Source organism: Lepus europaeus, chromosome 9, assembly GCF_033115175.1.
Source record: "Lepus europaeus isolate LE1 chromosome 9, mLepTim1.pri, whole genome shotgun sequence".
In the NCBI taxonomy this organism is placed as follows: Eukaryota; Metazoa; Chordata; class Mammalia; order Lagomorpha; family Leporidae; genus Lepus; species Lepus europaeus.
The window spans coordinates 56,221,455-56,246,985 of record NC_084835.1 but is presented as its reverse complement, the minus strand read 5'-3'; the positions used below and the strand labels follow the sequence as shown (position 1 = coordinate 56,246,985).

Here is a 25,531-nt window from a genome sequence, read left to right as displayed (position 1 = left end):
CACTCATGTGGGAGACCCAGATGGAGTTCTAGGCTCCAGGCTTCAGCCTGGCCAAGCCCTAGCATACTTGGCGAATAAATGAGCAGATAGAAGATCTCTCTCCTCTCTCTATAACTCTGGCTTTTTTTATTATTATTATTATTATTTGAAAGAGTTACAGAGAGAGGTAGAGACAGAAAGAGAGGTCTTCCATCTGCTGGTTCACTCCCCAGATGGCCGCAATGGCCGGAGCTGTGCCGATCCAAAGCCAGGAGCCAGGAGCCTCCTCCGGGTCTCCCTCACGGGTGCAGGGGCCCAAGGACTTGGACCATCTTCTACTGCTATCCCAGGCCATAGCAGAGAGCTAGATTGGAAGAGGAGCAGCTGGGACTAGAACTGGTGCCCATATGGGATGCCGGCGCTTCAGACCAGGGCTTTAACCTGCTGCGCCACAGTGCTGGCCCCAACTCTGGCTTTCAAATAAATAATTTATTTAAAAAAAAAAAAAAAGCAGAGAAGGGAAAGGTTATTTAACAGATACTAAGTTAGAGTTAGATAAGAGTGAGTTCTGATGTTCTATTACATAGTAGGATGACTACAGATAATAAGGTATTACAGGGACGGGCAATTTGTCCACCAGTTAAGACACTCTCATACCACACTGGAGTGCCTGAATTCCATCCACACTTGATTTCAGCTTCATGCTAATATACACCCTCAGATACAACAGGTAACTGCTTAAGTGCTTGGGTCTCTACTACTCTAGTGGAAAACCAGACTGAATTCCAGGCTCCTGGCTCAGCCCTGTTATAGACATTTGGGAAGTGAACTTGAGAATAGAAGATATTTCTTTCTCTCTCTCTCTCTGTTTCAAATAAGTCAGCAAATCAATAAAGTACTACGTGTTTTTCTTTAAACAAACAAAGAAAGATTCATTTTATTTATTTGAAAGGCAGAGTTACAGAGAAAGACAGACCTTTCATCTGCTAGTTCATTCCCCAAATGGCCACAATGGCTGGGACTGGGCTAGGCCAAAGCCAGGAACCTCTTCTGGGTTACCCATGTGGGTATAGGAACCCAAGGACTTGGGCCATCTTCTGCTGCTTTCCCAGGCACATTAACAGGGAACTGAATCAGAAGTAGAGCAGCCAGAACTCAAACTGATACCCATATGGGATGCCATAGCTGTAGGCAGCAGCTTAACCTGATTTGCTGTAATTCAGGTCCCTATATTTTCCTTAAGGAAAAAAAAAAAAAAAAAAAAAAAAAAAACTTAGCGCAGGCTTTTGGCACAGGAGTTAAGACACTCCTTATGATGCCTGTATTGAAGATCAGAGTGCCTGGTTCAAGTTCCAGTTACTCCTACTTCTTATCTGGTTTCCTGTTAATGAGCACCCTGGAAGGCAGCAGCAATACTCAAGTATTTGAATACCTGCCACTCATATGGGAGAACCAAACTGAGTTCTGGGTTCCTGGTTTCAGCCTGGTCCAACCCTGGTTGTTATGAGTATCTGGGGAGTGAATCACCAAATGGAAGATCTCTCTCTGCCTTTAAATGAAGTGAAAAAGACGTAAGTATACAGAAAAGAAAATTTAATCTGCAACTCCTTAGATATTAAAAAAACTAGAGAAAAAGGACTTTTAATGTTTTCAACATAAATACTAAAGGCAGAGGAGATACATATGTTTACCCCCAGACATTATACAATGTATATATCTATCAACTATCTCATGGTATCTCACAAAAATGTACAATTTTTATGTGTCATACTTAACTTTTTTAAAGATTTACTTTATTTGAAAAGCAGAGTGATAAATTTGTCATCATAGTTTCATATTCCTTCTTTTTTTTTAATTTATTTATCCATTGTAAAGTGTGTTACAGTGAGAGAAGAGTCTTCCATCTGCTGGTTCACGTCCCAGGTGGCCACAACAGCCACACTGGGCCAGGCTAAAGTCAAGAGTCAGGAATTCCACCTAGGTCTTCCATGTGGGTGGTAGGAACCCAAGTACTTTGGCCCTTAACTGCTGCCCCTAAGGGTACGCAATGGCAGGAAGTTGTATCAGAAGAGTAGTAGCCAAGGCATGAACCAGCATTCCAATTTGGGATGTGGATACCCCAAGGCATGGCTTAACCCACTGTGCTACAATGGTTGCTCCTGAAATTTTAAATTTTAAAAAAGTGGGGGTTCTTCACTGTGGCTTAGTGGGTAAAGCCATCACCTCTAACACCAGTATCCCATATGGGTACCGGTTCATGTCCCAGCTATTCCACTTCCAATCCAGCTCCCTGATGTCACACTGAGAAAAGCAGATGACCCAAGTCCTTGGGCCCCTGCCACACGTATGAGAGATTCAGATGAAGCTCCGGGCTTCAGCATGGCCCAGCCCTGACTGTTGCAGCCACTTGGGGAATGAACCAGCAGATGGAAGATCTATCTCAGTCTCTGTCTCCCTCGCTCTTTGTAACTGCCTTTCAAATAAATATTTAAGAAAAAATAAAGTTAGGAGCATGAAACTATGAAATTCATTAGCTAAAACCCATTTCCCCCAACAAAATCACCTTTGCCAAATTACTTTTAAAGATTTATTTATTTATTCCAAAGACACGGTGATAGAAACAGAGATCATCCACCTGCTGGGTCACTTCCCCAATAGGTGCAAGAGCCAGGGCTGGGCCAGGCTGGTCAGGAACCAGGAACTTCATCTGCATCTCCCACACTGGTGGCATGAACCCAAATACTCTGGCCATCTTCTGCTGCTTTCCCAGGCGCATTAGCAGGGAGCTGGGTGGGAAGCAGGACAGCCAGGACTCAAACCAGCACTCTGATATGGGATACAAGCATCCCAAGCAGCAGCATGACCCTCTGTACCATAATGCCAAGCACTCACATTCCATTTTTAATGGAAAAAAAAAAAAAGCATGTTATACATTTAACACCAAAAAACAGCCATATGAAGGGTACGTTTATTTTGGTTGTGAGATTATCAAACCCTCCTTTATGACACACAAAGTCACAGCATAGATGCTTAAAGAGCAACAGGAATTTTTAATTTAGACATGGGGAAAACTGGTAAATGAGAGGTCTCCAAAAAAGTTCATGGAAACGTGTATTATAAAAACGCTATGCATGGGGCTGGCGCCATGGCTCACTTGGCTAATCATCCGCTTGCGGCGCCCGCACCCCGGGTTCTAGTCCCAGTTGGGGCGCTGGGTACTAGTCCCAGTTGCTCCTCTTCCAGTCCAGCTCTCTGCTGTGGCCTGGGAGGGTAGTGGAGGATGGCCCAAGAGCTTGGGCCCTGCACCTGCTTGGGAGACCAGGAGGAAGTACCTGGCTCCTGGCTTTGGATTGGCACAGTGCCAGCTGTAGCAGCCATTAGGAGAGTGAACCAACAGAAGGAAGACCTTTCTCTCTGTCTGTCTCTCTCTCTCTAACTCTCTCTCTCTCTGTCTCTAACTCTGCCTGTCCAAAAAAAAAAAAAAAAAAAAAAAAAAAGCTATGCATGGATTTCAAAACTTTTTACAACAAAATAAATGGATTTTGAAATTGTGTTTTCACAGATTTTTTTAAGTACTGTTGTACTTGTTAACCAAGCAAAGGTCACTCATTGCTATAGTAAGAACGTGATAAATATTAACCCTATTACTGTTCACTTATCTCTCGGGAGATAATTAAAAAAGATTCTTCTTGGGGCAACGCCCTTGCCTGAAGCGCCAGCATCCCATATGGGCATCGGTTCTAGTCCCGGCTGCTCCACTTCCAATCCAGCTCTCTGCTATGGCCTGGGAAAGCAGTAGAAGATAACCCAATTGCTTGGGCCCCTGTACCTGCATGGGAGACTCAGAGGAGGCTCCTGGCTTTGGATTGGCGCAGCTCCGGCCATTGTGGCCATCTGGGGAGTGAACCATCAAACAGAAGACCTATCTCTCTCTCTCTCTCTCTCTGCCTCTCTTGTGTAACTCTGACTTTCAAGTAAATAAATAAATCTTAAAAGATTCTTCTCTTCCAAACCTGAAAAGCTATAAAGAATGCTTGGCCTCATAAGTATCCAGGTGTAATTTAACAAACCTTCACCCACTTCAAAAGCACTGCACAACTTCTTTAAGTTCCAGAAGTCTCCTACATGTAAGCATGGCAGAATTTCATAACTCTATTAAGCTCTTTGGAACACAGGGGGCTCATAGGGGTGGTTAGAGGCCTCATCTTTCCCTATTTCACTCTCACTTTCACTGTCTTCTTCCTTCCCTGTCCTCTTCATAGTATAGTGGTCATCTTGTATAGTCCATGCATGCCCCTAGGGACCTTATTAATAACTCTCAAGTACTCCTTCCAGAATCAACAACATTCTTTCTACCAATGATTCTGTTAATACAGTTTTTCTCATCTCCTTACACTGAACAACTCTAGTTGAAAACTTCATTTAGATACTTCAACAATTGTCTTTACAAGAATCCCAACCTAAAGGGAAATACTATGATTGGCCAGAAAATGAATTAAAAGACAAAAGGCATCCGAACTCCCCTGGAAATTTCTAAAACACATGCCATCCAAACCAATGCCCAAATGCTCTTTTAAACTCTAAAAAATAAACTACCATTGAAATTTCTCATTAATACTTATAATTATTCCTCACTTGTGTTATATACATCAAACACACTATATGCTGATCTGAAGCCCATACCTGAAAAACACTGAGGTACTACAGTAAGGAGACAAGAACTGAGACCAGCTGCCCAGAATGCTGACATAGCCCAGCTGTCTCAGTCTCTTCTAGCTTAGTAGGAGGACAACTAGGAATCAACAGGTGCCAAAGGGAAGCAAGGGGTCAGCACTTATGGGGAATGTGAAGGAATACTAAAAGTAAATTTTGCTAAGTATCTCTTGGATTTACTGTACATTGCTCATGACCAATAATGGTAGGCCAAAGAAAAAAAGATAATTGTTTATGTTTTTAAGCTTTGCAGCCGCTTAAAAAGATAAAAGAATCCCCTGAATCATCAATGTGTACAATACATTTAATCGTATTTTACAGGTTTCTGAGCATAAGCTTCCAACTTTAACCAGGTAAAGAAATGTAGAGAGGCTGGCGCTGTGGTGCAGTGGATTAAGCCACCATCTGCAGCATCAGCATCCCATATAGCTGCCGGTTCAAGTCCCAGCTGTTCTACTTCCAATCCAGCTCCGTGCTAAAGACCTGCGAAAACAGCGAATGATGGCCCAAGTTCTTGGGTCCCTGCACCCATACAGGAGACCTGAATGAAGCTCCTGGCTTTGGCCCGACCTAGCCCTAGCTGTTACAGCCATCTGGGGAATGAACCAGCAGATGAAAGGTCTCTCTGTCTCTCCCTCTCTCCGTGTTACTCTGCCTTTCAAATAAATAACTTACAAAAAAACAAAACAAAAAAACAAAACAACAACAACAAAAAAAAAACGGGCACTCAGTCAAAACTAACAACAATAGTCACACACTAATTAATTTCTCTGGTAGCCTACAAAAAACTCTCCACAACCCATCATAAATCTCTTCTAAAATGCAAACAGAATCTACATGATAGCAAGAGTACCTACATCTCTGACTTGTTCAACCTCAAGATCATTTTATGGTCTTCCAAACCCATGTTAATTACTGTTTCACAATTTATCCATCTTGAATCAGAGAACTTTGAAATAACCATCCTCTTATAAATAGTCAGAATGGCTCAGTAAAAACACACTTGTACAGTCGATGAGAGCTCACAAAATGCCCCACATACAGGTCCTCATTTATCATCACAGTTAAAGAAGGGCTGGATAAGGGCGGATATGTGGCACTGCTTGGGACATCCATGTCCCATACAGGAGTGTCAGTTCAAGTCCTGGCTGCTCCAGTTCCCATGCAACTTCCTACTAATGCATCCTGGAAGGCAGCAGGTGATTGTTCAAGTACATGAGTCCCTACCATCCACGTGGAAGGCCAGGATGGAGTTCCTAGATCCTGGCTTTGGCCTGGTCCAGCCTCTGGCTATTGGGATCATCTGGGGAATGAACCAGCAAATGGAAGATCTCTTCTTACTTCTTTTCCTTCTTACTCTCTATCATTCTGCCTTTCAAGTAAATAAATCCAGAAAGAAAAAAAAGTAAGGAGGGCTGGATAAATTTTACTTCCATTTTACAGATAAATAGGAGCCAGCACTGCGGTACAGTGGGTTAATCCTCTGCCTGAAGTGCTGGCATCCCATATGGGCGCCAGTTCTAGTCCCAGCTGCTCCATTTCCGATCCAGCTCTCTGCTGTGGCCTGGGAAAGCAGTAGAAGATGGCCCAAGTCCTTGGGCCCCTGAGAACATGTGAGAGACCTGGAGGGAGCTCCTGGCTCCTGGCCTCGGATCGGCGCAGCTCTGACAGTTGCAGCCATTTGGGGAGTGAAAGGTCTTCCCTTTCTGTCTCCTCTCCCTCTCACTGTCTAACTCTGCCTCTCAAATAAATAAATAAAATCTTTTAAAAAAGAAAAAAGAAAAGAAAAAAAAAGTTAAATCCCTTGAGTTTATAACTACACAACAAGTGTCAAAGCAAGAATCAAACCTTATCTTCTGCAGCTAGTTATATTCTTTCCAGGTTACTATGTGACATTAAACAGTGAATTTACAACCATCTGAAAGAGCAAAGGAACTGGAAGGAATCAACATGACTCCACAGGAAAAATTTTTCAGGTCAGTGTAATCTCCAACAAGTATAAGTCATTATCTTCCCACCAAAACCTGCCCCTCCTGCCTTCCCTATCAAGTAGGCACCTAGGCAGAGTCTGAGAACCTTTGAAAACTCCTGGTCGGCGCCTCGGCTCAATAGGCTAATCCTCCACCTAGTGGTGCTGGTACACTGGGTTCTAGTCCCGGTCGGGGCACCAGATTCTGTTCCAGTTGCCCCTCTTCCAGGCCAGCTCTCTGCTGTGGCCCGGGAGTGCAGTGGAGGATGGCCCAAGTGCTTGGGCCCTGCACCCTATGGGAGACCAGGAGAAGCACCTGGCTCCTGCCTTCGGATCAGGGCGATGTGGCGGCCATTGGAGGGTGAACCAACGGCAAAGGAAGACCTTTCTCTGTCTCTCTCTCACTGTCCACTCTGCCTGTCAAAAAAAAAACACAAAACTCCTTCCTCTTTTCATACCCACACATCAAAAACTATTTCCTAAATCACTTTTTAAAGTCTCCAGTTTTTGTTGTTGTTGTTGTTTTGTTTTTAAGATTTATTTTTCATTTACTTGAAAGGCAGAGTTACAGAGAAAGGAAAAGAGACAGAGCAACAGAGAGAACTTCCATCCACTGGTTCACTCCCCAATTGGCTGCAACGGCTGGGGCTGGGCTGAAGTCAGGAGCTTCTTGTGAGTCTCTCACATGGGTACAGGAGCACAAGCAGTTGTGCCACCTTCTGCTGCTTTCCCAGGTGCATTAGCAGGGAGCTGGATCGGAAGTGAAGCAGATCTGGAACTGGTGCCCATATGAGATGCCAGCATCGTAGGCGGAGGCTTAACCTGTTGTGCCACAATACCAGGCCCCACAAATCACTCTAATCTGCCTCTTTCTCTCCATTCCTACTGCCCTAGATCAGCCCTCTATTCTCTCCAGGCAGTAATACCCCTAACAGGCTTAGCAAGTTAAAGGCTACTAAGATCTAAAGATAGTGTGTGGTGCCCACTGTGTTGACCTTCAGTTTTGCCCAATTCAATACATCTTCCACAAAGCCTGCAGGGTCATCTTCTATAAAGGGTAATCTACTTCCAACATTTGCCTGCTGAAAATGTGTATCTGGCTCCCAGTACTCTATATAGCCTATAAATAGAAACTCATAACCCCATCCCAGCTAACATGCCTTTCTAGCATGTCTCATTCTCCACCACTCCCACACACATCCTATGCTCCAGGCACAGTGAACACCCACTGCAGAGGAGACAAACAGGTTTAATCTCCCGTGCCAACTTCAAATAATTGGTAGGGACTACCTGAAGCATCCTGTTGATACTCTGAGTCTGTTTATAAACTCAGCAGCAAGAATGTGATGACTGATGAGCAGTGTATGCTTGTTATTGGCAAGTGGGTGGCACTTACCATCCATGTACTATTGTCTTCTGAGTAGGATTATGATGCCTTTTACATTTTTCTCTCTCTTCTGCCTTACAAGGCCTTCCTTTCACCCCACTGCTTATTTCTTAAGACCCCCAGAAACTAAATTTCCTCTGTGAAACTTACCTTTTGTCACCAGGCAAAGTCAGTCACTCCCTTATCTAGGCTCTCATAATTTTCTAAACATATTTCTACTGCTTTGAAACTATCACACTGTATCACAACTGTTTACGCATCTATGAGCTCCCTGAAGGTATGGATGCACTTTATATCTCTTTGTATCTTCAACATCTAGCACAGTGCACCCAGAAGGCATGTATCTATTAGTAAACTGAATAAAATAAATCATTTAACAAGGATTCAGCTAACATAATATGTTGACTAGAAATCCAAGAGGATATGGCCACACTTAGGACCAGGTACCTATGGTAACTCTTAGTGGCATCCTCACTACCCATCAACTATACATACCCTAACCTACGTATGTCTCTCTCAGAAGTACAAGACAGCAGCTGGCGCCGCGGCTCACTAGGCTAATCCTCCAACTGCGGCGCCGGCACACCGGGTTCTAGTCCCGGTCAGGGCGCTGGATTCTGTCCCAGTTGCCCCTCTTCCAGGCCAGCTCTCTGCTGTGGCCAGGGAGTGCACTGGAGGATGGCCCAAGTGCTTGGGCCCTGCACCCCATGGGAGACCAAGAGAAGCACCTGGTTCCTGGCTTCGGATCAGCGCAGTGCGCCAGCCGCAGTGCGCAGCCGCGGCAGCCATTGGAGGGTGAACCAACGGCAAAGGAAGACCTTTCTCCCTATCTCTCTCTCTCACTGTCCACTCTGCCTGTCAAAAGTAAATAAATAAATAAATATTTAAAAAAAAAAAAAAAAAGAAGTACAAGACAGCAAAGGAATTTGGCTCCTGATTGGAAGTGGAAGAGAAAGTGGAATATATGAGGGGGAAAAGACAATACATCAATTTTTTTCAAATAATGCATTAGTACAAACAATATAAAAAGATCTGAGTGTCAGTTTTCAAAAGCTAAATAATAGAAGGTCCTGTTATAATCAGGAATATATCCCCTCCAGACACCTGACACAATTTTCTAGCTTTATTTCTAATTGACAAATCATATGTTTAGGGGTACAAAATTGTGTTTTCATACATATATACATTGTGGAATGATCGAATCAGAATAATAAGCATATCCATCACCTTAAGTATTTATAAATTCTTTGTGGTAAGAACATTTAAAACTTTCTCTCTTTTAGCAATTCTGAAATATACACTATTAACAGTAATCTAAATTTATATCAATGCCCTAGCTTGGTTATAACTTTAAAAGTTTGTGGGGCTGGCACTGTGGGGTAGCGGGTGAGGCTGCTGTCTGCAGTGCCAGTGTCCCATACAGGCATTGGTTCAAGTCCGGGCTGCTCAACTGCCATCCAGCTCTCTGCTATGGCCTGGGAAAGCAGTAGAAGATGGCCCAATTGCTTGGGCCCCTGTACCCTTGTGGGAGACCCAGAAGAAGCTCCTGGTTCCTGGCCTCAGATTGGCGCAGCTCCAGCCATTGCAGCCATCTGGGGAGTGAACCATCAAACAGAAGACCTCTCTCTCTCTCTCTCTCTCTGCGGCTCTGCCTTCCAAATAAATAAATGAATCTTAAAAAAATAAAAATAAAAAGTTTGTGAGGTACAATCAATCACCTTGGAAAACGTGTGGTAATAAACAAGAAAATGTACTTTTAGGTAAATATATATTCAACACAAATGCTACATTTGTTCACCAAAAGACTTGTTCAATAATGTTCACAGATGTCTCATCATCCTGGCTTGTCTTCAACAAAAATCCTGTTAGATCAGTTTAGCCAAAATCTTCCTTCCTCTGATGTTTCCATCCACCTTAATGTGGCGATCTATTATCTACTGAAATGGTCATAAATAAAATCAGTCATAAATAAAATGGTTATAATAAATTATAAATTAACTGTAGGCGCTAGCACTGTGGCTTAGTGGGTAAAGCTGCCGCATGCAGTGCCAGCATCCCATATGGGCACCAGTTCGAGTCCCAGCTGCTCTACTTCCAATCCAGCTCTCTGCTATGGCCTGGGAAAGCAGAAGAAGATGGCCCCAAGTCCTTGGGCTCCTGCACCCGCATGGGAGACCCAGAGGAAGCTTCTGGCTCCTGGCTTTGGATCGGCACAGCTCCGGCTGTTGTAGCCATTTGGGGAGTGAACCAGCAGATGGATGGAAGACCTCTCTCTTTGCTTCTACCTCTCTGTAACTCTGCCTTTCATATAATAAATAAATAAATCTTTTTTTTTTTATTTGAAAGTTGGGGCCAGCGCTATAGTGCAACAGATTAAGCCATGGCCTCCAGCACCAGCATCTCACATGGGATATAGTCTTGGCTGCTCTACTTTCAATCCAGCTCCTTGTTAATATGCCTGGGAAAGCAGCAGAAGATGGCTCAAATCCTTGGGCCCCTGCACATGGGTGGCTCCTGGCTTCAGCTGGGCCCAGACTTGGTGGTTGTGACCACTTGGGAAATGAACCAGCAGATGGAAGATCTCTCTTTCTCTCTGTTCTCTCCCTCTCTCTTTCTGTAACTCTGCCTTTCAAATAAATATTTTCCAAAAAAGTTTAAAGTAAAATTATAAAAATTTATATAAACATTAATCAAAGGACATGGGTATGAATCCATATAATCATAACATAAATTATTTAAATTTGTATTCATCTAATAATATAGACTCACTATATAAGCAAAAAATAACAAACTAATCCATAGGTCAAAGAAGTCACAAAATAGCAAAGATATTTGAATTCAATAAAAATGTGACATATGAAAGCATCTTTCATCAAAACCACACCATTAACAAGCCACAGTTTAAGATATCTGTAATACATGTAACAGGAAAATGGCTCATACAGATATGTAAAAATCAAAGTCTATAAAAAACATTCAGGGACCAAGACAGGCATTGCAGCTTGACAGGTTAAACCACCACTTGGGACATCTGCATCCCATTTGGGAGTGCCTGTTTGGAATCCTGGTTACTTTGTGCTTCCTGCTAATACATTTATGATGTAGCACATGATGGCCCAAGTACTTAAGTTCCTGTCAGGAGAGCTAGATGGAGTTCCTGGCTCCTGGCTGTTGTGAGCATTTAGGGAGTGAACCACCAGATAGAAGATGGACTGCTCTCTCAATTTGTCTGTGTGTGTGTGTGTGTGTGTCTCCCTGACACTCTGCCTTTCAAATAAACAAAAAAATTTTGTACAAAAATATTTTAAAAAAACACAACAGATTAGAGGTTACTAAAAGTTGGAAAGAGGAAGAAATGGGCAGGTATTGCCTAATGAGTAGTTTCTGTTTAGGGTGATGAAAAATTCTGGAAACAGATAGTGGTGATGTCAGTACATCATTGTGAATGTAATTAATGCTATTAAATAATTAAAATTGCAACTTTTAACCCCCCCCCCCAATAGAAAAATAACCAAATGACTTAAACAGAAATTTCCAAAAGAGATACTGGCAGGGCCAATAAACATATACAAAGGTACTCAACATGATTAGGCATGAAATAAATGCAATTTAAAACCACATTGAGGGGGCCCAGCGGGTTAAAAGCCCCGGTCTATGGCACCAGCATCCCATATGGGCACTGATTTGAGTCCTGGCTGCTCCACTTCTGATCCAGCTCCTTGTTGATGGTCTGGGAAAGCAGTGGAAGATGGCTCAAGTTCTTGGGCTCCTGCACCTGCACTGGAGACCCGGAAGAAGCTTCTGGTTCCTGGCTTTGGATTGGCTCAGTCTGCCCATTATGACCATTTGGGGAGTGAACCAGTGGATAAAAGACCTCTTACTTTCTCTCTCTCTCTCTCTCTCAAATAAATAAAATAAATTTTAACTATTACATACTCATCAGAACGAGTTACGTACTCATTACATCATTACATACTCAGCTGAACTTTTTTTAAAAAGACATTTCCAAGTATTGGAGTGGATGTGAAGCAACAAGATACACTGCTGGTAAGAAAGGCAAAATGAAACAAGTACTTTGGAAAACTACTCAGCAATATCTACTGTTGTTAACAAGACACTTACCCTACAGTCTTACAATCCTACTCATACATGCCCAACAGAAGTGCTTACATATATTCAAGACTGTTCAAGCAGTATTATTTGAAACAGATAAAAACTTCAAACAAGGGCGCCTATGGTTAAGATGATAAGGCGCCTCCATTCCACATTAGAACACCTTGGTTCAATGCCCGGGTCCAGTTCCTGATTCCAGCAATCTGCCAGTGAAAACCCTGGGAGGGCTGAGTTTCTAGCTCCTGGCTGAATTCAGCCTGGCCCTGGGGGAGTCGACCAGCAGAGGGGAGGGCTCTGTCACTCTGCTTTTCAAGTATATACATACATACATACATACATACTTTTAAGAAGCAACTTTATAGAAATTAAAATTAGGGAAAATATCACCACCTTTCCCAATTAGTTACATTGCTCTATATACAACATTATTTTGTTGATCCCTAAAATAAGCACGATCCCAGGTAACACTAAAACATGCTTATTCAACACTTTGTCCAATCATGCTTTGTCTTCATCTCTTAATAGGCATATTAGGTCATTTTATGAATAGACAGTATATTCTTTCCACATTGCATTTGAGAACACTAATGAAAACACACATGTACAAAACAGAGAACTTTCAAATGTGGTTGATCAGCAATATTCTACATGGTTGTGCTATGGTTTTAGGGACACCTCCTGCCTGGTTGTCCACAACTACTTTTAAAAGGGAGATCAATAATCTTGAGGTGTTCTCCTTCAAATCAATTCTTTTAAAAATTTTTTATTTCTTTATTGAGTCCAAAGCCTAGATCTAGAGCCCAAGCATTTGAGCTATCACTTGCTGCCTCCCAGGTATGTATCAACAGGAAGCTGAATTGGAAGGGGAGCAAGGACTCAAATCCAGGCACTTTGATATGGGTGTGGGCATCCCAAGCAGTATCCCACCACTACACCAAACACCCCATCAGTTCTTGATCATCCACATACCTCAGTCAACCCATGCCTGACCCCAAGCTACATTTAATGAACTCCCCACCCCACCCCACCCCCAGCTACAGGCTATTCAATATGACATAGGCTCTTTTGGCTTCAGTTCCTGGGTATCTCTCCTTTCTGATGCTTTCCTCCCAATTCAACTGGTTTCTATGATATTCAATAATATCTGTTTGACAAATGAAGGAATAAAAAGACAGTTGTAGGCATGCCAGTAAAATCAAGATACTTCCCAGATCTAACAAAGATTAAACAAAAATATCCCAACTCTTAACATTTCAATTTTTCTTACACATTGAAAACAAAACAACCCCAGCGGCAACAAGTATACCCAGTGCCTAGATCTTGGTTTCTAGATACCACTCTTCAATAAGAGAAGCTAGAGCTCCTTGAAAATATGGCTGATTCTAGGGCTGCATCAGGCAATACACAGCATACAAGCCTTGAAACATCACGCAGTGCCAGAAAGCAAGGACATGCTCCACAAAACAAACAGATGGTTGCTTGCCAGGAGCCAATCTGAAGGGGTGTTCAATGGCCACAGCGGCAACAATCTGAGCAGCTAAATAATGTAGAAGTATAACAATCAGAGTGTAAGTTATCAGGAGTCCAGACTGTTTATAAAGAAATGGTTGAATGGGGCCACTGTAGTGGTGCAACCAGTTCAGAGTTAAGCAGCTGCCTGAAAAGCCAACATCCCATATGAACAATGGTTCAAGTCCTGGCTGCTCTAGATCAACTCCTGTGAATGCACCTGGGGAAGGCAGAAGATGGTTCAAGTATTTGGGTCCCTGCTAATTACATGAGAGACCCAGATGAAGTTCCCAGCTACCAGCTTTGGCCTGGCCCAATCCCAGTTGTTGCTGCCACTTGGGGAGTGAACCAATGGATGGAAGAGCTCTCTCTGTCTCTCTCTCCCTAACTCTGCCTTTCAAATAAATAAATCTTTTAAAAAAAATGATTGAGTAAGGGGCCAGCGCCATGGCATAGTAGGCTAAGCTTCTGCCTGCAGTGCTGGCATCCCATATGGGCACCAATCAGAGTCTCAGCTGCTCCACCACCAATCCAGCACCCTGCTAATGGCTTGGGAAAGCAGTGGAAGATGGCCCAAGTGCTTGGGCCCCTACACCCACGTGGGAGGCCTGGAAGAATCTCCTGGCTCCTGGCTTTGGCCTGTCCCAGCCTCAACCATTGCAGCCATTATAGGCATGAACCAGCATACGGGAGGCCTCTCTCTCTCTCTCTCCCCCCTCTCTCTGTAATTCCATCTCTCAAGCAAATAAATAAATCTTTTTTAAAAAATGACTGGGTAATTGAGGAGAAAGCAGACATCTTCCTTACAGAATTCTAAATAACAGTAAGTAGATGTTTCACACCCTAGTAAGATAGCTTAATTACCTAGTCCTCCTCCTTGAATGCAGCCTGGACTTAGTGAGTCATTTCTAAAAGAAAGAGTTTAGAAAAAGTGAAAATAACAACTTTTTAGGGAAGAAACCTTGGTAAATACTGTCTCAACCAAGTCTCAAATATCAAAGTTCACATAGCCAGAGATACCATGTGAATATCAAAAGCTCCAGTATAGGCCCTTTACCTCTCTGATAGTCTTCCCCTAAAATCATAACCCCAGTATAGTCATGAAAATATCAAGCAAACCTAAATTAAGGGGCATTTTACAAAACACCTGACCAGTACTCCTCAAGACTGTCAAGGTCATGAGAAATTACAAGGAAACATGATGACGAAATATGGCATTCTGGATAGAATTTCTGCAGTAGAATGAGAACATTAAGAATCGGGGAAATGCAAATGAAACCAGTAGTTAACAGTCATCAGTAAAGTATCATTGTAAGCTTTTTAGTTCTGACAAATACACAATAGGATGTTAAGATTAGGGATACAAGGTAAGGAGTACATGGGTATTCTCTGCATTATCTTTGCAACTTTTTCATAAATCTAAAATTATCCCAAAACAAAAAGTTTATATAAAAACAATACACAGCAACACTCTAGGGAGTAAGTATAGCCTAGCATCAAAGTACCTGGGTTCAATTACTAGCTCCAGCTCCTGACTCCAGCTTCCTGCCAATGTAGACCCCGGAAGGCAGAGCACTGATGATTTAAGTAACTGGGTTCCTGTCAGCCCTGTAGAAGACCTGGGTTGAATTCCCAGCTCCACCCATTAAGGCATTTAGGAAGTGAACCAGCAGACAGAAGCTCAGCAGCTCTGTCCCTCTCTGCCTCTCATATAAAGAAAAAAAAAAACCAAAACACTATTTTTGGAAACAGGTGATATTTCTCTCAGTTTTAAACAAATATCTGGTAGAGGATCTTTTTTTCTACTTAATCAACAGGAAGCAAATGAGATATTTGCACTAGGATATATAGCTCTAGTACTACTATTTGAAAGCAGGACTGAAGTATTGCTGTTATAGGCAGGGATACAAGATAAAATTGATCAGGTTTGTGAGCTGGAAGGCCATGCCTTCACCACGCCCCTTTGTGACCTAATGCCCCTCCCTGGCCACATCTGTGTGCCCACTGGCCAATCAGGTGTATTAACCACTCCCCTTTGGAAGTGGATTAAAGGCCTGGAACACAGTGGGCCCAGCTGTTTTTGGTTTTTGTTGTTGTTTTGGCCTTTTGCCTCTTTCGCCATTGTGGGTCTGCGCTGCCCTGCGCCTTGAAGGCCACGTGCTCCATGCTTTCTGGCCTACATGCTCCTCCACATGGCGGACTCCTGGTACTAAGTATGAATCCAGATTTCCCTCTCTTATACAGGGCCCTCACTCTCCTATGCATTTCTCCCATTGAATAAAAAGCTTAAAAACTGCCTCATTCATTTGTGCTAGTATTCAGAATTCTTCTCTGAATATTAGGCAAGAGCCCACAATGCTTATTAATATTTCAAATTTATTAATAAGCACACGGTAATATAATTGGCACCCCATATTCCGATATCACATGGTGACCCAGATGGGACTTTTAAGGGGTCTGCCTCCAGTGACAGGAGGGAGATTCTGAACTTAAAATAAGCAACATGTTACTCTCAATCAAGATATAATCCTTGGTAGATGAATGATATTTTTCTTACAAAGTTTAGTCAATATACTTAGGCTAAGTTTCCTGACAGCTCCTAACTCAACTAAGTACCAATGCATGTCTGTGACTAGACTCTTTCTACTGTTTCCTCAGCAAAAGGCAGAAATACAGATAAAAAACCACAAGTGCATTATTCCAAAATTCTTCCCAAAATGCCCACAGACACTCTTACACAATAACACAAGCAGAAGTATGCTGGAGGGCAAACAGATTCAAACACAGTAGTGACCTTATCAAAGGCTACAACATTCTAATCTTGCAAATGAACATCCTGTTAAAGCCCCTCCCAGGGTTTTAGAAGGAGCCTGTATAAATGAAGGGGCTTGAGGTTTAAGAGATACTAGCTTCATGGTAAATTTGCCACTGTGTTTATGTTTTATTTTCTCCTCTTTAATGATTATAACTACCTAGTATTTATCTTTACATCACTCCTGGAAGCCAGAACATTGCTTGTACATACTAGGAATTCCAAGCATGCAAGTTAGACTGAATGACCCTGACATATATGCATATATTATACAAAGAGGATAATTCTTATTTATTACTTTAATAAGGCTACTTGCTAATCCCTAATTCCAAAATTCACCCCAATACCTCCCTTGGACACATATACATATACCTCATATATTCCTTTCATTTAATGATCAGGATGTGAACACTAAAGAAATATAGCAAGAATGAACCAAAAAATCATATTTTAAAATATATTTTCAGTATTTCAACCTTCTCCAAAAAAACTGTCTTTGAAATCAAATAGAACATTATTTCACGACCATTTCCCCACAAAATTAGCATCAACCTGCTGAGAAGCTAGACTGCTGATATCCTCTTTTCAAATCCCAAACAAAGCCTGAATGTTCCCTATACTAAGAAACCATTCTCAAGGGATCCCTTATTAGTATGCACACAGACGTTCATTGTTCCTCCCAGGAAAACCTACTACCAACCTTAAGGCTATCTAAAACCAAGATGTGGCCATAATTTTTAAATGTTCTTTATACATCTAAAACTAGATACTTCAACATTCTGAAACCAAGGTTTGAAATAAATGACTGGGGTCAAATGGGCTGAGGCCATGCATGATTATAAGCACTAATACTACTGTTATCATCAATTCTTTATAGTATGCTAGAAAAATAAACATTTTAATCTTTTGAGCATCTAGAATATTATCTAAATTTCATCAATGACTATTTTCTACAGACTTTTTATACCAAAATGTGCTGTGAATGCCAGTTAGGAATACTGATGAATTTACAGAGCCAGATGTCTTTAACTTGTTCTTTAGGGGTATGAAAGCAGAAACTTCATCAACCTCTGTCTAATAAACTCTCCCCAAACACCAAGGTCTTACTATGATTACAACTGCATCGACATTGAGAAAAACAAAGATGCTAAATTAGCCACTGATAAAGAACCATAGTCTCTTGATTCTATACAATTTATCTCCTTGTCACCTCAGAAATATTTATGATTCTTTTGTGTTCTTTTTTTTTTTTTTTTTTTTTTTTTGACAGGCAGAGTGGACAGTGAGAGAGAGAGACAGAGAGAAAGGTCTTCCTTTTGCCGTTGGTTCACCCTCCAATGGCCGCCGCGGTAGCGCGCTGCGGCCGGCGCACCGCGCTGTTCCGATGGCAGGAGCCAGGTGCTTCTCCTGGTCTCCCATGGGGTGCAGGACCCAAGGACTTGGGCCATCCTCCACTGCACTCCCTGGCCACAGCAGAGAGCTGGCCTGGAAGAGGGGCAACCGGGACAGGATCGGTGCCCCGACCGGGACTAGAACCCGGTGTGCCGGCGCCGCAAGGCGGAGGATTAGCCTGTTGAGCCACGGTGCCGGCTCACCTCAGAAATATTTAATAAAATATACTGCCCACTTTAAGATCCTAATTCACAATTTAAATTGATTAAATATTTTTACTTTCAACATATCATCTAAAGAGCTAACGCTACTATCTCCTTCAGTCTTATATCACACTGCTCTACATTAAATAGTAAATAAAATTACTTAAACTTCATTGTTTTCTTCCAATAATTGGTTTCATCTCCATGCCTTCTAATTTTCATCATTCTTCTAATAGTATATTTCTATTTACTTCATTCAAATTGAATGTAACTATTTTGGGATGTATCAACACTGTTAAGAGCAGGAGTCAATATTGTGGTGCAGCAGGTTAAGCTGCCACTTGTGGAGAGCTGGTTCCAGTTCTAGCTAGTTAATTCTGATTCAGCTCCCTACTTACGAACCTGGGAAGGCAGCAAAGAATGGCTCAAGTGCTTGGGCCCCTTCTACCCATGCGAGAGACGAGGATAAAGTTCCTGGCTCCTTGCTTTGGTCTGGCCCAGACCTGTCTGTCGCAGCTATTTGGGGAGTGAACCAATGGATGGAAGATCTCTGTGTGTCTTCTCCCTCCCTCCCTCCCTCTTTGTCACTCTGCCTTCCAACCATATAAATCTTAAAAAAATAAAAAGTATGTGGCTAGCACATGGCACAGATAAGCTAACACCTGTGATGCTGGCATCCCAGAGTGGAGTGCCGATTCCAGTCCTGGCTGCTCCATTTCCCATCCAGCTCCTTGCTAATACGCCTTGAAAGGCAGCAGAGGATAGCCCAAGTGTCTAGGCCCCTGCTTCCCATGTGGGAAACCAAGATAGAGCTCCCAGCTCCTGGATTCAGCTTGGCCCAGCCCTGGCTGTTGCAGCCATTTGGGGAGTGAATCAGCAAATGGAAACTCACTCACTTTCTCTTTTACCCTGACTTTTAAGTAAATGAATAAATAAATCTTAAAACAAACAAATAAGCAAAAAGTGTAATCAAGAGGGACCAGGCCTTTGGCACAATGGTTAAGCCATATCCCATATCAGAGTGCCTAGGTTAGAGTTCAGGCTTTGCTCCTGCTAATGTGCGCCCTGGGAAGCAGAAGTGATAACGCAGGTAGTTGAATGTCTGCCTCCCATGAGGGAAACCTAGATTGAGTTCTCAACTCCTGGCTTGCCCAGCTGCTGTGGTCATTCAAGAGAATGAACCAGCAGACAGGAGAGCTCTCTGTTCATCTTTCCCCTTACCTTTCAAATAAATAAATTTTAAAAATATTTAAATAAACAAGAACTAAAATCAAATACCACTACAACCAGACGCAAAACAAGTCAGTACAGCAGCTGAGGTACTCTTTTTGTCTTATGGAGTAACACTGCTGATAGTGGCAACAACCAACACCACTCATTCAGAGACAGCAGAGGGATCCTCTCACTTAAGGATTACAGCTAGGATCCATTTCTCCACACTGCGCACAACTATGGGCACCACCCCCATCATGGGCTAGACCAGTGGCTTGCAAGACAAACAACTCTGTCCCCCTGCCCAAGAGAACATCTGCCAACTTCGTTCTGTTAAAATTTATTTGAAAGAGAGGCGGAAAGGGGAAAGAGAGAGAGAAAAAGAAAGAGATACTCCATCCACTGGTTCACTCCCCAAATGTCCTCAAAGACTGAGCCTGATCCAGGCTGAAGCCAGCAGCCTGGAATTCCATCCAGGTCTCCCACATGAGTGGCAGTAGCCCAAGCATCTGGGCCACCCTCTGCTATTTTACCAGGCACATTAGCAAGGAGCTGGAAGGTTAACGGAACAGCAAGGACTGGAACCAACACTCTGATACAGGATGCCAGCGTCACAGCTATTGCACCACAACACTGGCCCCCAGCAACTTCTTTATGGTCACAACTAAGAGGGAGGAGTTTATTGGCAACCAGGTCAGAGCCAAGATGCTGTACAGGACAGAGCCACAACAGAGAATTACCCAGCCAAAAACGTCAACAGGGCTGACACTGAGAAACCCTGATACAAGACATCTGTCCCAATTCTAAGTGAAAATATAGAACAGCTAGTTTGGAGGCACTATGATGACATGAAAGCAACACAGGACCAGGGCCAGCATTGTGGCACAGTGGGTTAAGCCACTGCCTGTGACTCTGGCATCCCATGTGAGCACTGGTTTAGTCCCAGCTATTCCACTGACCAACCAGCTCCCTGCTAGTGCTCCTGGGAAAGCAGCAGCAGCAGACAGCCCAAGTGTTTGGGTCCCTGCACTCACCCAGGAGATCCAGAGTTGCAGGCTACTGGCTTTTGCCTGGCTCAGCCCTGGCTACTATAGCCATTTTGGGCAGTGAACCAGCAAATGGAAGATACTACCCACTTCTCTCTCTCTCTCTCTCTCTCTCTCCCTTTCAAATAAATAAACCTTTAACAAAAGCAAGCAACACAGAACCAGAGGAGGAAGAGAACTAGTCTTTTCATCACTTTACATGTATTACCTCACTTAAACCTCTGCCCAATGAGAAAAATTATACATTTTTAAAATATTTATTTACTTATTTGAAAGAATTACAAGAGAGAAGGAGAGGCAGAGAGAGAGGCGGGGGGGGGGGGGGGGTCTTCCATCCACTGGCTCACTCCCCAGCTGGCCACAATGGCCAGAGCTGAGCTGATCTGAAGGCAGGAGCCAGGAGCTTCTTCCTGGTCTCCCGGCCATCTTCTAATGCTTTCCCAGGCCACAGCAGAGAGCTGGATCGGAAGTGGAGCAGCCGGGACTCGAACCAGTGCCTATATGGGACGCCGGCACTGCAGACAGTGGCTTTACCCACTACGCCACAGCGCCAACCCTGAAAAATGATCTATTTTGATTTTACGTAGGAAAAGGCTAAACTCAGGGAGATCAAATCCTCAAGGTTACTCAGCTATCAAGGGGAGGAATCATTATATAAAGTCAAACCAAATGTGTTTCATTTCACAATACTTTAAAGCCTAAAGGTTTAAGGAAACCTGGATTTGATTCAGGGTTACCGGTATGATTCTGAGCAAGTTAACTGAACTTCCTTAGACCTCCACTGAGAAAATAAATCAATGGAAAACAAGTCAAATTATAAATGCTGCTGCCTGCTAACTATATATATATATACATATACACACACATATAATCATGCCACATACCTTACAATGAAAAAGTGCTTACAATGAAAATATTATGAATACAACTTTTTCTTAGAATTTATACAAGTGTGCACAATACCAAATTATTCATCACCCTTAAAGAATTAAGAGTAGGGGCCGGCACTGTGGCGCAGCAGGTTAATGCCCTGGCCTGAAGCACTGGCATCCCATACGGGTGACAGTTCGATTCCCGGCTGCTCCACTTCCCATCCAGCTCTCTGCTATGGCCTGGGAAAGCAGAAGATGGCCCAAGTCCTTGGGCCCCTGCACCCATGTGGAAGACCTGGAAGAAGCTCCTGGCTCCTAGCTTGGGATCGGCACAGCTCCAGCCATTGCAACCAATTAGGGAGTGAACCAGCAGATGAAAGGCCTCTCTCTCTGCCTCTCCTTCTCTCTGTGTAACTCTGTCAAATAAATAAATAAATCTTTAAAAAAAATAATTAAGAGGCAATGACCCACAAAACATTGTATCTTCCACAGTTCTACAACTACCCTTCAATCCTAAAGGAAATAAACTACCATAAGCAATATTGTAAAGCTCAAGACTACCCATATCAACAACTTTGATTAGGCTCTCTCCACATCTGGTAGCAGAGGTCATGAGGAGAACAAAGGAGGAGAGTGGATTAACTCTACTATTGATTCTGGAAAACAACTCTGCTATCACTCCATAACTACAGTGTATTAGACTGAGGGCAGAATGCTATCACTCATACTAATTTCATTTTAATACAAGGTTCTAATTAAAAAAAAAAAAAACAGAGTCGATCAGTATTTAACAACTAAACTACCCTCTACTGGGATGAAGTTCAAAAAATAATGTGGAATGGAGTTTGCCGTCTGCCCTCTTCAGAAATCACTGCAACCATGCTGCTTCCAAAAGCAGGCTGAACACAACCATTTTTTCCCTTTGACAACTAAATCCCACAGAACAGCCTGGGACACATCTTTTGGTACCATCTTAATACGGAGTTAATAAATTACAATGCCAATTATTTCCCGCTAATATAAAGTCCAAGTCTAAAAGCAATCAGCAGGGTCCGGCTTTGTGGCATAGCTGATTAAGCTTCGGCCTGCAACACCAGCATCGCATACAGGCGCACTGATTGGAGTTGCAGCTGTTCCCCTTCTGATCCAGCTCTCTGCTATGGCCTGAGAAAGCAGTGGAAGATGGTCCAAGTGCTCGGGCCCCTGCACCTGCGTGGGAGACCTGGATGAGCCATTTGGGGATGGAAGCAGATGAAGATCTCTTTCTCTTTCTCAGAAATTCTGCAATAAGCACATTATTTACTCAACAAAACTATTTTAAAAAAAAAGTTTTCCCCAAAAAATCATAAAAAGGCTAGTTGTAAATAAAAATGTTATTTACCGGCCACTAAAAATTTGTTTGCCTTATATAAAAAAAGGAGAAGCACATACATGTTTCAGGGGAACTGGAAGAACTGGTAACTACAGTCTAGAATGTTTAATCAATTTAGATAAGAATTTTCATTAAATGCGATGTCAGTAGTTCTGGATTACATCTTTCACCTTAAGCATTTTGACACTTCCATCAACTTTCTAAAAGTGAAGGTGGATTGTTTGCCTGTGTTTTTAATAGACTTGCCTCTCAAAAGACTGAATTAAATACAGACGGAGAAGAGAAACCTATTATCAGTCTTCTGCTCTTCAAGGAGCACTCGGGTAAACCCCTGGCTAGAGCTTGTCGCTCTTCAGGAGATTAGCCGGCAGAATTTACATTCGGCAGACAGAACGAAATACCATTTTCTCCGACTCAACATCCTGTCCATTTTTTACAAGATTGCTTTCCATCACACACACACACACACACACAAGTTAACATACATGTAAGTGATATTTTCTAACCTCAAGTTAAACATTATTTAATCCATTTCCCCCCTTCTCCAAAAAATACCAGAATTCTCCTCAGAGCTTTAGAGTTCTTCACACTGCCAAACCGGAAGCATTGTGTCAGATTTAAAATACTAGCTAGTTATTCCTTCCTAAAGATGCGATTTCTAAGACACCTTGACAAGCTCTCCCGTGAACACTTCACAGCCCCCCAGCACACGGCGGGCACAGCCCCAAGCGCACGGCCCAGGCACGAACTACGCACACAGCTTCTCCGGAAAGCACGCAGCCCCGCATCGTTCCCCCAGACAAGCCCGCGCAGCAGCCGGCGGGACCCACCGCCTGCAGGGGGGGGCGCAGGCCCGCGCCGACCCCGGGCTCGCCCCAGGCCCCCTCCCAGCTCTTCTTTGTGCAGCCAGCCGCCCCCGCCCGAGACTCGGACGGACGCGGAGCTCTGCCTGCTCGCAGCATCCACCCCGCCCTCCCCCCGTCCCCAGGCCCGGGTCCTGCCCACGGCGCACCATAGGAGGGGGAGGATCGCGGGGACGAAAGGACTGAGCCCAGAGGCTGCAAAACCGAGAGGGCCCGAGGATTGAGTGGAAGGGGCCCGGGGGTCTCACCCGCAGTGGGGGGCGGCTCTCCCTCGTCGCCGGCGGCGGGCGCCAGGGTGACGGCGCCGTCCCTCCAGATGAGGATCTGCTCGGCCGAGCGCACGCGGCGCCGGGGCTGGCGGCGGCGGGCGGCCGCGGCGCGCAGGGAGCCGCAGCACTGGTAGCACACGGCCCACGCCTGCTCCTCGTTGATGGGCTGGTTGTAGAGCCTCAGGATCTCTTCCAGGCTCAGGGCGTCCTCCGTGCCCCCGGCCGCCGCGCCGGCCTCCGGCGGCCCCTCGCCGCTCGCCGGGTCGGCCCTCGGCTCCCCGCCGCCTGCCGGGCCGGCCGCCTGAGCCATCCCGCGGATAGGCGCTGCGCTTGGCCGCCGCGCCGTGTGTCCGCGTCTCCTCAGCTCCTCAGCATCGTTTCCGCGCGGCGCCGCCTCCTCATGCCCCGAGCCGCCGCCGCCCAACCCGGCCGCGCGCGCCGCCCCGGGGACCGAGGCGAAGGCCCGGGCGGCGTAGGCGAGCGGAGGGCGGCGAGGACGCCGCGGCTGTCTTGACCAGGCCGCCGCCGCCGCCGGCCGGTAGCTACGCGATGGCGTCCGCCCGCCCCGCCCCGCCCCGCCTCGCCCCGCCCCGCGCCCAGCCCTCGGGGGAGCCGCTCGGTCCCGAGAGGGCGCTCGGCCGGGGCGGGGGGCCGGGGGCGCGTGGCGCGGGGTCAGGGGCCGCCGGAGGCGCGGCGCGGGGTCCGGAGGGGACGAGCAGTCGGGGGCTGCGTGGGGGGAGCCGCCGCGGGGCGCGGGGCGGGGCGCGCGGTCAGGAGGGTTCCCACGGTCGGGGACTCCGCCCCGCCGGCTGTGCTGGGGCCCTGAGCGCGTCCAGCCGGTCGCCACCCTGCGGAGCGGGGAAGTCGCTGTCCTGGCCCGGGACTGGTTTCCCGACGATCTCATTAGGAGCTTGAACCCAGCCTGCAGTTCAGGTCTGCAGAACCCCTCGCCTCTGGCTGCCCAGGACGTGTGCGCTGGCCCCTGGGCGCCCAGGCTCCTCTCGGCCCGCAGCCTGGGCCAGCGTCGCTGTGGTGCCTCGTGCCCTGCGCTGCTGTGGTGCGGTTTCTGGTGTACTGAATCTCTCCAGAGTTCAGGGAGGGCGGAGATCTTTCCAGGTTTTGCTAACTGACTTCACCCAAAAGCCTAAGTCAGGGCCTGGGCTTGCAGCCGTTGGTTTCCGCGTCCTTTCGGATTCATTTGTAACATTTGTGCAACCTCTCACTAAGATCACGTGTCCCCGTAACCGCGTTCGTCGTAGCCCAGTAGGCTCAGCTGTTCGCACTGACAGAATTGAACTGAGGGAGTTGAGCCATAGAGTGCAAGAAAGACATACTTTTGGGGGGCCTCAATGAGCCCATTAAACCATGCAGTAAAAATAGGTAATTCTTAAATAGAACAATCACCCCACTGTTAAATGAGTTTGATTGGTAACAGTGTCCTCTGAGTGAGGCTATTCCTGTGTGGAAAACCTCCAGCTGAAAGTACCAAGAAACTTACACTAAGCAATGACAGACCTTTCAGGGCAGAGTTTTGTGTGCAGCATTAGATATTGAATCACACTTTCATCTATTGTGTCCTGCAGTATGCAGTAGAAATTACAGCAATATGTTGTTAAATGCTTAAGATAACCACCATACGGGCAGGAATGGGGGAAAGCGAAAGGACCAATGGAGGGAGGAGAAGAGAGTGTCCTGCCACCTGCTACCTTATTATAATTTCACTACAAGAGGTAACAAACAACTCTTTGAAGTCGCATCACTTACTTGTGGGGGCATAACCCCACTTGTAAAATGCAGTATCACTGTGTATGGAAGTCCAG

General features: G+C 44.8%; 1 protein-coding gene across 2 annotated transcripts in view; it reads right to left on the bottom strand.

The window, feature by feature from the left end:
• SPIRE1 (spire type actin nucleation factor 1) overlaps positions 1-24,057 on the bottom strand; it is a 202,850-nt gene extending 178,793 nt beyond the window's left edge. For both annotated transcript variants that reach the window (XR_009866811.1, XM_062201330.1), the window contains exon 1: positions 23,691-24,057. Coding sequence is in view for 1 of the 2 variants with exons in the window: in XM_062201330.1 (XP_062057314.1) it covers positions 23,691-24,021 (331 nt within the window). In the remaining variant the exon portion in view is untranslated. The remainder of the gene's footprint in view (positions 1-23,690) is intronic.
• Positions 24,058-25,531: the final 1,474 nt, after the last annotated feature.